The sequence below is a fragment of the Lathamus discolor genome, chromosome 6 (genome assembly GCF_037157495.1).
Source record: "Lathamus discolor isolate bLatDis1 chromosome 6, bLatDis1.hap1, whole genome shotgun sequence".
NCBI lineage: Eukaryota > Metazoa > Chordata > Aves > Psittaciformes > Psittacidae > Lathamus > Lathamus discolor.
The window spans coordinates 69086095-69100544 of record NC_088889.1 but is presented as its reverse complement, the minus strand read 5'-3'; the positions used below and the strand labels follow the sequence as shown (position 1 = coordinate 69100544).

Sequence of the window (14450 nt, the reverse complement as noted above, 5' to 3'; positions counted from 1 at the left end):
AAAAAAAAATAAATTGAAATGTTATACTTGTACATATCAGGCTTTTTTAGCTTGCAACCAAAAATTTTTCTCAGCCCTTTTTGTGCCATAACAGTGTGAAAACAGATTTGATTATCTCATTCCTAGTGTTGCCATCAATAATAAAGCTAACTTTAGACAAGTGTTACCATCAGGAGTAGTACTCCTTCTGTTAAGTGGTCTGTTGTTCAAACCCAAGCAAGTGGAAAACTTAGGTGCATGGTGGTGGTGCTTAGCTCCCACATCATTGTCAACTGCAGATGAATCTTAATATCTTAGAATCACAGAATCATAGAATAGTTAGGGTTGGAAAGGACCTTAAGATCATCCAGTTCCAATCCCCCTGCCATGGGCAGGGACACCTCACACTAAACCATGTCACCCAAGGCTCTGTCCAACCTGGCCTTGAACACCGCCAGGGATGGAGCATTCACAGCTTCCCTGGGAAACCCATTCCAGTGCCTCACCACCCTCACAGTAAAGAACTTCTTCCTTATATCCAATCTAAACTTCCCCTGTTTAAGTTTTAACCCGTTACCCCTTGTCCTATCACTAAAGTCCCTAATGAAGAGTTCCTCTCCAGCATCCGTATAAGCCCCCTTCAAATACTGGAAGGCTGCTGTGAGGTCTCCACGCAGCCTTCTCTTCTCCAGGCTGAACAGCCCCAACTTTCTCAGCCTGTCTTCATACGGGAGGTGCTCCAGCCCCCTGATCATCCTCGTGGCCCTCCTCTGGACTTGTTCCATCAGTTCCATGTCCTTTTTATGTTGAGGACACCGGAACTGCACACAATACTCCAGGTGAGGTCTCACAAGAGCAGAGCAGAGGGGCAGGATCACCTCCTTCAACCTGCTGGTCACGCTTCTTTTGATGCAGCCCAGGATACGGTTGGCTTTCTGGGCTGTGAGTGCACACTTAAGCTGGCTCATGTTCATTTTCTCATCAACCAACACCCCCAAGTCCTGCAGGGCTGCTCTGAATCTCTTCTCTGCCCAACCTGTAGCTGTGCCTGGGATTGCTCCAACCCAGCTGTAGGACCTTGCACTTGGCATGGTTAAACTTCATGAGGTTGGCATCAGCCCACCTCACAAGCATGTCAAGGTCCCTCTGGATGACATCCCTTCCCTCCAGCATATCAACTGAACCACACAGCTTGGTGTCATCAGTAAACTTGCGGAGAGCGCAGTCAACCCCACTGTCCATGTCACCGACAAAGATGTTGAACAAGACCAGTCCCAACACCAGTCCCCGAGGGACACCACTCGTTACTGGTCTCCAGCTGGACTTTGAGCCATTGACCACACAACTCTTAGTGTGCGGCCGTCCAGCCAGTTGTTTATCCATTGAGTGGTCCATCCATCAAATTGATGTCTCTCCAATTTAGAGACAAGGATGTTGTGTGGGACAGTGTCAAACGCTTTGCACAAGTCCAGGTAGATGACATCAGGTGCTCTACCCCTGTCCATCAATTCCGTAGCCCCATCATAGAAGGCCACCAAATTGATCAGGCAGGATTTCCCCTTAGTGAAGCCATGCTGGCTGTCACCAAGCACCTTGTTGTTTTTCATGTGCCTTAGCATGCCTTCCAGGAGAATCTGCTCCAAGATTTTGCCAGGCACAGAGGTGAGACTGACTGGTCTGTAAGTGAGACTGACTGGTCTGTAGTTGTTGAAGAGCTGAACATTTAGCTGACAGCTCTGGAAGCATTTGCCATGTTGGGGTCTGTTGCTTCCTCCCATTAGCCCATTTGCACATCTGTGGTGATAGCGTGGTTTGTTGTAAAAGCTGACAGGAATCGGAGCCATAATGCAGTCTTTTTACCAACTCATTACCACATTTGCCTTGATTATGGCTTGGAACACCACTAGGATCTCTCAGGCAGGAGAAGCTGCACTTATTTCTGTAGTAAGATGTTAAATAACTAAAATCTGACCTTATTTTTAGCCTCGGTCACTTTGGGATTTTGTTTTGTTTTGGTGTTTGATTTTTTTCCTTTAGAATCATAGAATGTCTGAAGTTGGAAGGGACCCATAAAAATCATCAAGTCTAACTCCCAGTGCTTCTTTGCTGCTGCATCTAAAGCTATTTTGATAGCAGCATTAGAAAACAAAGGAGCCATGACTTTCAGTTGACTTTTCAAATTAGTCTCAGCAAAGAAGTTGACCTCTTCTTGATTTTTCCCATCCGTTATTTCTGTACTTGTAAATTGTTCTGGTGAACACTTCTGAGAGGATTTCAGAAAGACTGTAGGAAAGCTTCACCTGGAAGGGTTAGGAACAGAGGTTTTTTCCTGTTCCTTGTCTGGAAGGAGCACAGAAAGAGTAGCCTAATCTCAAGGCTGACCTTTACGCCTTGTCACCCACCTTTTTCTCATCTTTGGATTTTTATTTTTCCCTTCTCCATTTTGTTTTGTCTGTTTGCAGTACAAACCTTTTACTTCCTGAAAATTGATAATGCAAATGCTGAAATAGGTTCTTCTCTTCTTCCTAGGTATTGAAAACTTTGTTGGCAAGTTTGTTCCTGGAGTTTTCTCCGAATCAGTATCACAGTCATTGCTATTCTGACCTCTTGGCTAATTATCTGGTTGCATGATAGTGGCATTTAATTGTACAACTTGTTCAAAAACCATGCAGTTCAGAAGGCAACAGGATAACTGTTTTCTGGTTTTAGATAAATGGACAAAGGACATAAATGCCTAGAATTAGCAATGAGCTTGCATGAAACAGAAGAACTATGCAATTCCCAAAATGTAAGACCATAGTGTTAATTGACTCATACCTGAGTTGTCTGTCCTTCCATCTGTAAAATGTTTTAAATAACTCTTATACTTTTATATGGTCAAAAAAGCCTATCCTAGCAAAGTAATTAAGTCATTTTCATAACAGATTAGCCTCATGTCTCTCTGTAGGTGTATCCTAAGGGTATTGCAGATGATCCTGTAATGCATTTATTGAGTCATCCTTAAAAAAAAGAAAAAAAAATTAATGCTCCAAATAGGGGTTTTCTTCTAGGTATTCAATTGAATGGGTCTTCAAGAAAAAAAATTGCTAACAAACCTGAGAAATATGGAAAAATTGAGTGAAAATAAACATTTTTAGTGTGACCTTATGTCATGCTTAGGACTTATTGGCAAGGGGTGTAAAGGGGTTTTGTAGAGTATATGTTCTTCCTACTGACTTTTTCTTTATTCTTCTTGTGGTACATCCCAAAACAGTATTTTTAGCAGTAAGTTTATTTATCATTATTTTAGCTGTCAAAGACTGAAGGTTTTCAAAGCATGAAATGGTTGCGCAGAATCATCTATATGAAGTTGTTTCAAAGCACTCCTAGGGCAAGTTGCCTTGATTTCAGTCTTGCAAAAAGATAATGGCCAAAAATAAATTTAATTAGCCTGCAAAAGTGCATTTTCCGAAGAAAGAGGTAGGGTTTGTCACTGCTGATTTTAATGAGACATCTGGCTAATATCAGTTAGTAGATGCTGCTAGGAAAATATTCCATTAATTGTATTCTGAGTTTGATCACTGTGTGAGCTTTTGAGATAAAATATAATGGTGATTACCCTCAGTGTAGAAATCAATTGACAAACTTTCTCTTTTGTCTCTGAGCATTTCCCCTGTGAGTCCATCAAGGTTGATCTTTCCTAGCTGAATAACAATATCCCCTGGGAGGAAAATGGCAGTATCTCTTCATTGCTCCCAGGAGATGTTGTCAAAGAGCAGTGGATGTGTATAAAAAGTGGGAGGGAGGAAGCGGATGAAAGAAGGATAATGAACCAGAGGACGTGACTGACGTATTAAAACCTTTAGGAGGAAAAAGGAAGTTGAGTTGACTGGAGAAAAATATTTTGACTAAGGAAAATCTTTGCTTGTTGGAATTTTCTTAAATGTTAAGACAGTTTAATTTCTTAATACTAAATTTTCCATTTGAGAGCCACCAGTAAGCATTAGGATACAAGTCTTTAATTCCAGCCTTAAGTGAGAAACTAGATTTTGTAAGTTAATTGGAAATCTGGCTTTGAGTACCATGGTTAAACACACCTTAAATGCCTGATTTCTGTTTTAATGAAAGACTACTTTATCACGTTAGAACACAGGATTTGTCTTTCTGATCTGTTTAGTTGTTGGTAGCCTCCTCTACAGAGATCTCCAGATGCTTGGTCTCTTTAACAAAAATCATTGTGTTTTAATAGTGAGGGTTTGGTTTTTTTTTTTTTTTCCCTGGGATAAAAATGCAGCAACTCTGCTGCATGGATGACAAACATTCCATCTCCATGCTTGGATAAACTCCATCAAAAGCACATTATCTCCCACTTCTGTGGCCAGCTGGGTAATTTTATTTGTTGTAGCCACTCACTGTTGGAACATGATACTAGTGGAGAGCAAGAATGATAAATGACTCAGTGTAGGTGATAGCGATAGTGATAATTTTTAATTTCCTTGTTCCTAAGTGAATTGGTAAGATTGTTCTCATGAGTTCTCACAAGGAGTCGAGCAGTCTCATTTGTTTTATCCTGTTAAAATACTGCATATACAGCCAAACATTTTCTTCAGAAAAAACCCTTAGTATTCAGATACATTTGAAATAAAATATAGACTCCTCTTCCAATTTCAGGAAGGGCTGTAAGTGGAAGGGTTGAAATAATACGCACTGATATACATCTATTACATACGTTAAAGCTTTTTGTGATCTTAATATGTTTAGTACATGTTACATGAATAAATGGTGGGAAAAATAGGCTCAAGATAATTTGTGTGTGAGGGAATTAAAATATGTTAAAGACAAGCGAATCTTACTGTGGGAGGACCTCATTTATAAGGGGTGGTTTTCATATGTTTGCATTAACGCCTTAGAAACCCTCAGTGATGGATAAAGACCTTAAGCTGCTTTGTGAGCTCCTCATCGAAACCTGGGTTTGACAAAATTCGGGTAGAAATTAGCGGCTGCTATTGTAATTTTGGAAATATTTTCTTCTTAGTTGAGCAAACTCTTTGTTGACCTGTATGCGGTCTCTGTAATGTACGTCTATTCCTAAATATTTCCTTAGTTCTTTATTTAACCCTCTTAGTTCCCTGGGTAAATATGGAAACTTTGTTCAGGGGCTGAAGTTTTTGTCCTTATAACTCTGCTTTTCTCCTGGCAATTTATAGGAGAATAGGAAGGATAATATTTCTATGGTGTTTCCAAATATTTAACATCCTTTGAGGCTAGAGCATGTGTCAGGCTAGAGCTGCAGTTATTTATTACCGTTTTAAAAGTCATTATTTTTGTTTCCCTCCTTCATGGTATTCAGGAGACTGGCACTTGAAAGATTCTTCCAGAGAAGGCTCAGGTTCTTGCTGATGAGTCATTGGGGAAGTTGTAAATGAGCTGTCAAAGTGGAGCAAAAAGATGAGAAAAACTGCTGTGGAAGAAATAACTGTTATTGTAATGTTTATTTAAAAAAAAAAAAAGGCACCTAAAGCAATAGTTGTAAAGCATCGTATAGAATTTATGGGGGCGTTGTTTGCTTCTTCCTTTTCTTAGGTTTGACTCTTTGTAAGGAAGATGCCACCTTTAATAAAAATCTGGCCAGCCCTATATTCCATTTTAATATGCTTGTGTCTGTGGTTGCTTCTAGTTTGCCACTTGTAAATGATTTTTTTTTTCCCTTATATTTTACTGCTTAGCTGCATGTGTTAAATTTTACAAGAGGAAGGGAGGACTTAATCTTCCTTCGAGCTGTAAACATTGGAAATTACTTTCTTTGTAGTATTGCATCTTTAATAGAAGTGCGTGATTGTTACAGCTACTGCGATTTGTGGTAGTGTTCAAAAGTGAAGTGAAAGGAAAATATTTTGAACTTCACTTTCATAAAATTATTTCACCAGAATGTGCTTAAACAGAAAAGATGTGTGTTCTGGGTTTCAGAATAAAACCACCACCAAGTAATAAAAATTAAAAAACCTAAGAGGGTAAGGGAAGCTATAAATTCTTCAAAAGAAAATATTAACCAAACCCACAGTGTTAAAGCTAGTTTTGTATCATCAGGTATTTTAGCATTGATGTGTAGATGTTTGGTATTTTTTTTCTTTTCCCAAGCTGTTTATGTCGGGTACCAGATAATTTCTGTAGTGGTGCAAGGCTTACACTAGTGTACCTTAGGGTAATGGTGGGGAGCTGATTTAGTTTAGGGGGTTTTAGCTGTTCTGTTTGGGAGTATTGAAATAGGCTTCTGTAATGCAGTCAAAGATTTTAGGTTTTAGTAGCTCTTTTGAGGAAAACTTCCTGCTGCTTTATGAAGAAGCAGGAATTTTAATGTTTATGTAAATCATTTCATAAAAAGTTGGTAAGAGAAATAACTGGAACTGTATTGCAGCTTTGTATCCCCCAATACTTCGCCAGTGACAAGTCTTTTGTAACCTGAATGATTCTAAGAGCCACATCTACACATCTTAAACACTTTCAGGGATGGTGACTCCACCACTACCCTCAGCAGCCTGTTCCAATGCCTGACCACCCTTTCAGTGAAGAAATTGTTCCTAATACCCAGCCCGTAACCTCCCCTGGCACAGCTTGAGACTGTTTCCTCTTGTCCTGTCACTTGTTACTTGGGAGCAGAGACCAGCCACCTGGCTCCATGCTCCTTTCAGGTAGTTGTATAGAGCGATAAGGTCCCCCCTGAGCCTTCTCCAGACTAAACGCCCTCAGTTTCCTCAGCCATTCCTCATCAGACTTTTATCTAGACCCTCCTTCTGCTTCATTGCTTTTCTCTGGACCCGGGAAATGGTGTCAGAGATTTTACTATATCCTTTGACGTGGCAAAAAAACCCCACCTCTTTCTGTATTAAAGATTCTGCGTCATTGACTGATTTTTGGAAAATCAGTTGTTTTGTGGCTCCCAGAATAGCAGACTAGTTTAAGTACAAAAAGATCTATAAAACTGAGCTGTAATGAAAAAAGGTACACCCTGGATTTAAAATACTGTGGTAGGCATTAATTTTTAGCGTTTGTACTTAGTCTGTGCTACATGAATAAAACCAGACCATCATAATAAGGCTATAAAGGTCTATCCTTTAAATTCCTAGGTTTGCTTAAACCAAAGCTTGGGAGCTTGTAAGAAGCTCTCAACTTTCCTGGTATGAAGAAATCATAAAATTGGGTAAAGAAAAAGGTTGCTCTTTGACATAGACCTACCTCCTCTTTAGACTGAGGTTTTCTAGATTGTGTAAATTTGAGGCCTCCCTTCCGCTTGGGTTCCTTCCTTACATGCTTGCTTTCTACAGAAAGGTCTTAGAGCTACACTGGGATCCTTCATGCCCCCCTGTATTTTAGCATTGAAGACCACCAGCCTTTTTCTTTTCATTAAACTTTTATTTGAACCATCAGTTTCATACACAGATGTATTGGAGTGGGTGGAATGAATTGTTAAATTAAATAAAATGGAATATACTCATGACAATAATGCATAATTTGGTTGAATGCCTTTTTAAGGGTTACGTTATTGGTAGGGGAACATATGCATTCTGGAATCAACTAGATTAGAAAAGACCTTTAAGATTGTCAAGTCTAACCATTAGCCCAGGACTGCCAAGGGCACCACTAAACCATGTCACTGAAATCTTCCATGTAAAATCAAGAAGAGGAAAGGAAGAAGGCAGTTAATTTAGGCTGAAGTTACCGGAAGGCTTTAGGATACACTTGAGCTTATGTTTGTTACGTAGGTGAAGGCAAATAACTGTACTTCTGTTTAATAGCATGTTTAAACTTTTGGTTTGGTTTCTTGTTTTACAGCGTAAGCAACAGGATCTGTGCAGTTTCACTTTCTAGATTTCCTCAGCTGTAATTGGCTTGTGGAATAGCTGCCATAATTGAACAAATTTTACAGTTTAGTCTTGTTTTCCCAAAGATGTGAAACACATGGAAGAGATTTCTATCTGGATATTAAATGCAGCATTGGTAAATTATGGCAGGTTGCCTTAAAATGTTTATTAAAAACAAATTACATAGTTGAAACCAATTTTGCAAAGAAAAAACGGTCAAGCCATGTGTGTGTTTTGTTTTTATTAGTTGTTTCAAAACCGGTTCGAAAATCTATTAGTAAAGATACCCATTACATTTTGAAATTGCAGTATGTGCTCGTAAGAGTTTTCAAAACATCTTTCAAACTCTCCCCTGGATGTATTTAACTGTAAGCATATACTTTCTATTCAGCTATGCAGGACTGGGGCTGCCTGTTGACATAGCTCACCAGAGTGTGTGTTTTGGTTTTGGTGTGATTGAAGCTATTCACAAAAGTTTATCCTTTTGGACTTGTGGAACTTGTTTTGTTGGAATATTTGTCTGCTTTTTTTTTTTTTGGCTCAATAATTGTTTCAGTATCTATACTGAAGGACATCCATCCATTTTAGAATGTAAGAAAAAGAATTTAATGGAATAGTGTAGAACTCCTATTCTCTGTAGTCACTTGAAATCTGTAACCCCTGAAGCTCTGCATGTGGTAGTCTTTGTGATGTTTAATAATTACCGTTTACTACCTCTTGATTTAGATAGTCAAAATTCAGTGTTTCAGCTTGTTTCTGTTAGGGAAACCATTGATTATATATGAAATAAGGTAGATATTTATCCTAGTCATTTACAGAAGTTGCACAAATCTTGTTTCCTGAGCACAAGAGGCAGCAGATAGCAGGGGGCAGTTTCTTTCCTTGTACCCACAGTTTCTTTCCAGTCTGAACCTCATCCTCCCAAAATAAAAATGCCAATGTGAGGATGTTTTCTCAGTGTGTTGTTGTTACTTCTTCTACCAAATATATAGATAAAAACATCCACCTTAGCTATGGTGTGTCTGCATGGAGCTTTTAGCTTTCCGTTCAAAATGTAGCTTGATTGCCTTGCTTTCTCTGGAAGCCAGTTTTTTTCCTCTCCATTATTACTGTGTTTTTGTTGTTGCCACCTTGTTCTCCTTTCTCCTGTAGTCATATCCTAGGTCTTATTTGTAAGCATATCAACTGTATTGACCTGATGACTGAAAAATATTTGTATGACTTAGATCTCTGGCTGATATCCAGAAAAGATTGTGCCTTGATAAAAGCAGTCTGATGGGTCAATAAAACTTTGTCAAAACCTTGTCAATCTTTACCCAAAAAGGCGTATTAGAGACAAGGCTGTGATTCACTTGGCAATGAGTTTCTCAGCATTGAGTGTTAGAACTCAATGAGTGATAGGGATGGAAGAGTCACCGTTTCCACCATCTGGTGCTCATTTGTCATGAAGCTCCCTTAGTGTCTCCTTGCTTCTTACTTTTAAGAATATTTGCCCACATCAGAATTTGGAACTTGCCAGGCTTCTCTGGAGTGCCCTTAGCTGAAAAGCAAACCCAGGTGCTTTAGCATACTGTTCTCCACCATGTTGGTGAAATCTGTTCTGGATTTAGACCAGAGAGGAAAAATACCAGAATGGTTTAGCTGTCATTCGGTTTACGTATTTCATAATGATAAAGCCTTGTGCCATTCAGTTTACCTGGATCTGTAAGCATATTTGACTTTTTGTTTTCCTTTCATAGTCTGTCTCTGAGTGGGTATGAAGGCCATGCTCCAGAAACTGTCTTTTGTAACCCTTGAGAACGACTGATTTCCTGGAGTAGGAGAAAAATATTAATGCTGTGAGAGGAAGGTTATAATCAGTTGTTTGCAGTTAGTTTTCATGCAACAGGCTTGCCATCATGGAGTTGGTACATACCTTGTTTGAACATACTATGGGTGGTGTGCAGAAGGTCCCTTCCTGCTGTCACTGGGATGAAGTCCCCAGCTGCTGTAGTTAAGTTACTCAAAAGCTCTATTCTAGGTCATTCCTTAAGGCTGACATAATAGAAAAACATAACTGCCTTGGTCTGATTTGTTTTTCATAGGAGACAGTGGAAAGCAAATAAAGGTGAGCACAGACAGGATTTCAGAGGTGAAGCTGTGGCATAGAAATACCTTTTAGTAGCATTAAAGAACTCATTTTTGAGTTCTTTGAATTTCTGGAACTCGTAAGGCTTTTCTGTCAAAAAAACAGGCTAGTATTAAAAGACTGCATAACTAATACTGTTGATACCCTGTTTTGTGTGCAGGCATTTTGTGCCTCTTTCTCTTCTTCTTCCTCTAATGAGCTATGTACTTGAAGAGAGAGGTTCTTTTTGAGCTTAGGAGTGGGATGGCAGGAGGGACAGAAGAAGTGTTCCAAGGAATCCTATGGAGAGTTACTATTAGAAACTGCCAAATGCTGGAAAGGCCAGCGTGAAGTATTTGGGAATCTTTTGTCTTATCTGTGTGTGTAGTAGAGGAAGGAGAAATATTCCCTGCCTGTTCATGCTCTGCCTCAGTTCACAGGGAGTTTTTATGCAAAATAGTGTTTAGCTATGCAAAGAGTGAGCATGTCATGCAGAATCCCTCGTGCTGTGTGTTAATTTAGTGATGGCTGTGGTAGCTGTAGGGGACAGGGATGGAATTTGATGCATTTTTTGGGGTCTGCATGTCTGAAAGTCTGTGTTCTGTGAAATTCTAGTTGCAGTTAGTGTGTGGGTTCTTGTGGAAACTCAGACTAAAAGTTGGTATGTAATAAAGAGCATTTTCAGTGGGCTGAATATTCTCAAGTACGACAAATGTGCAATGACTGATTTTTAATTTTTTTTACTTAGGATTTCTAGCATAAATCTAATCTTGTTTCTCTTAGTGAAGGCATGAAAAGGAACAGAAATCCCAATAAATGTATATATCAATAGAATTTTTCTGAAGTGTCACTACTATTCCTTTATTATATTTGCATTTTATGATTCTATTTACTTCTTTTTATAGGCAATTTCTGGGTATTTTGATATCTTTTTTGAGAAGAACTGTCAAAATAAGGTGAGTATTTGGGGTTGTGCATTTTAAGTGTCTTTGGGAGATGAGGGTGGGTTTGTATTTTATTCTGCCTCAAGGTGTTTGGCAGGGAGTCTCTTGCTGTAGCAAACACTTCATTTGCATGCATGTTTGGTAATTGATTGATGTTGTGTGATATCAAAAATGCTGTTCTTAATCAAGCTCTTGAACTCTTTCGTTGCAGGTCTTGTTTTCAACTGGTCCCCAGTGTACCAAAACACACTGGAAACAGACAGTTTTTCTCCTGGAGAAACCAATTCCTGTAGAAAAAGGTATATTTAAGTGCAGTTCTGGTGCAGCAATGGTTGTGTTGTACTGTTGTTATCATTAAATTGAAATCTAAAATACTTTAAAAATGACATAAATGTAAAAAAAAAAAAGTAAATCTTTCAGCTGCTCTAAAGAATTTTTCTATGTCTGCAGACCACTGGGAAATACCTATCTGTGCAAAATTAATGTTAAAAATACATATTAATATCTTCATAAGTGTATTGTAAGTCGGCATCTGTCTTGCGTAGCTTCATGCTGTAATTTTGGTGAGAACTTCTGTATCAAAGCATTTATGAGGCTCTAGAATTTAAGACCAGAACAATGCTATTAACATTCTCTTAATTTTAACAGAAGTAATGTTCTGAAGTATCACATTTGTCAAGTGATGGCATAAGTTTTTTTGTAGCCCTCCTGAACTATGCTATATTTTTTAAATGAATTGTGAATATATGTGTGGATGTTGTAGCTGGCATTGTGGGGATTGCTCTGTAAATTGGAAATAGTTTCAAAGATCATGAACTTGAAACAGCCATGAACTTAATCCATTGAAATATGGAAGATGCTATTTTGATACACTGTAAATTCAGATAAAATTGATAAGTACTAGTGTTATAAGTTTCACCTTGAATTTGATACATGTGAAAAGGCTTTAGTTGTCATCAGGGATAACCCAAAATCAGATGATAAATGGTTCAAGCGAGGTTTTGAAGACTGAAATGGTGCTTATTAGTGATTTCAGTTAGTTCTGTTTGGTAAGTCTTGAAAATACATTTCTTTGCAAGTAGTCAAATATTCCTTGATTTATAGGCAGAATTATGTCCATGACTGTCATGGGATAGTCATGCAAGAGGATGAACATAAAACTAGTCACGAATTACAAGTCTTGCCCTCTTGTTCCTGTAGAACTGCACTTTCTTTCAGACCCTCCCAGTCTGTTTTTTATATGTTTGGGGTTTTTTTAATCAAAGATGATTAAATAGTTACATTTTTATGATTTTATTATTTCTTACCTTTTTCACTTAACCACTAAGTATTTACTCACCATCATTGAACTCTTACTTGATGGTGAATTTGTTGTCTTTGAAGACCATTTTTCTTCACAGACTGTCAGGACCAAGGGAGAGGAACCTCAGAAATGAGGCTCATTTCTGCTGGTTGGTTAACAAACTCATGGTAACACCTGGCCCTGGCCTGAACAGTTGATAAATAGCTTGGATAAATTGGGGAAAAGTCCACAAAAATTTATGTGGATGTTAAAAAAAAGATGAGGTCAAGAGGCTTAGAGAAGCTATAGAGAAATATTGATGTAGCTGGAATATTCTCTCTCTTACCAGACCCTAATTATGAATATGAAAGCAGCATCTGCGTTCATTTACATTGCTTTTACGTTTAAGTCTTCCAGCCATCAGCCATGACAACTTTTGAGCAGGAACTTCTTTCCTAAAGGCACTATGGTCAGTGTTATCTGACAAATAATTTCTCTCCTTCATGCTTTGGCTTTATGTCCTTAAATAAGTTTTATTTGCCTATTCTTAGGTTTTGTCACTTCTTGGTACATATGCATTGGTGCATTTGTACTTGGCTTGTGTTCTGTTCAGCTTCTCTTTCTAGACAAGGCTGGCTAAGGCCTCCTTGCTGCAACTCATTAAATTTCAACATCATAGAGTGTGAAGTAAGTGCAATGACATTTGTTAGAATATGCACATTATTTAATATTACCTAGATCGTTTGACATCTGCCAAACGTGTGAAATGACTGGAAGGTGTGCCTGGCTCGAGAATTCTAGTCTAGGTGCAGTGACTTTCTGAAGACAACTGCAGAAACTATGTGCTTTGAAGCAGTGAACACAACCTAGTTGACCTTCAAGATCACTTTTGCTGTAACCCCTTCCTTACTTTATTAGCTCGTATTTCCTAACATTATCCCTGTAACAAATTGTTACAGCTGTTTCTTTTTTATTCTGTCTCCTCTTCATCATTAAATTTCCCCTTTCCATGCTTTTACCCATTCTGTCTGTTTCTATATGTTATGTAAAATTGCCACTTTAATCTAGGATTCTCTGTTGTTTCCAGTGTTAGAGAAGGTTCTGAGAGAAACTCTCAATGTAATTTCCTTTTCCTTTGTAATCCTTTGTGGGGTATTTATTGTTCACGGATGACACAAACCCATCAGGGCAGTAGGTGTTTATTGATACTTACATAGCAATGTTTCTTAATGTAGGTGAACACTAAAAAAACATTCTCTCAGACTTTGATCCTTCTCCTTCATGGTTCCAAAAATCTTTTTTTCCTCAAGACATGTTACTATAAGTACAGATTTCCCCATGTTCCATTTTTCCCATTTTTTTTTCTTTGTAAAAGTAGTGACTTAAATATTCATCTGGGTAATTTGACATTGCCCTTGCAGTAATCTGACTGGTGTGCCCATGGTGGCACTTGTTTTCAGTATTTTAATGGGTTGTGAAAGAGGAATTTGGTGCTATGAAATGCATTTGAAATGTTATCTTGAAAACATCCTTCAGACATGACCCTGTCTTTTTCCCCGGTAAAGAAAAATTGTTCCCTTGTATTTCTAATTCTGAGTAAAATAGTAAGGCTGACTTAAAAGTCTCTATCAGATGCTTTATAGCTTTTGGCGATATGCCTGACGTGGTGCTAAAGCGCTGATTGGATTTGCTCTGTAGAAGAGGTTGAGCTTACAGATATCCAAACCTGGCTCCTTTATGCATGTCAAAATGGTTTTATTCTGCAGTGTGAACTAGCTAATTTTCTCAGCTGCTTGATGCCAGGTTACTTCTTGTAAAAATAGATCTGTTTTCTCAGCCATAAAAAAGAGTGAATGTTTTGTTCTCTAACAATAAAATGAAGCTGTTAGAAGGCAAAGGATGGGATTTGCAAGTTTTCCTCCCTCCTTTACCGTTCCCGCCACAGCCTGCACTGGATGTGCAGTGTTTGCAAATTCTTTGGGTTGCAATAGGAAAGATTTAATCTAGGTCCAAAGATCTGGAGAGAGGCAATGAGAAGTTTCACCTAATTAATACTTCTTAATTTGCCACTGAATATCAGCTTGATACCCAGCTATGGTAGACAGGTTTCTATATTAAAATTTATATATTTGTGTATTAAAACATATATATATGTTTTTATGGATAATTTCTGTTGGTTTGGTTTAGATTTTGGAGGGGGAGGAGGAGATAGTCACTTTCTACTCATGTATTCTGCAAAACTGGTTTTCCTTCTCATGGAAGAGAGACTTGAAGCTGGTGTACAGTGAAGTGGAACAAAA

The 14450-nt window shown here is 38.3% G+C and overlaps 1 protein-coding gene across 2 annotated transcripts in view; it reads left to right on the top strand.

Moving 5' to 3' along the window:
• The window catches only part of PRMT3 (protein arginine methyltransferase 3), a 67636-nt gene that overhangs the window by 45647 nt on the left and 7539 nt on the right, over positions 1-14450 (top strand). Inside the window, exons 14-16 of one of the 2 annotated variants that reach the window (XM_065683420.1) lie at positions 10830-10880; positions 11080-11167; positions 12269-12323. In XM_065683420.1, coding sequence (XP_065539492.1) covers positions 10830-10880; positions 11080-11167; positions 12269-12323 — 194 coding nt within the window. The remainder of the gene's footprint in view (positions 1-10829; positions 10881-11079; positions 11168-12268; positions 12324-14450) is intronic. The other variant, XM_065683419.1, reaches the window with a different exon arrangement.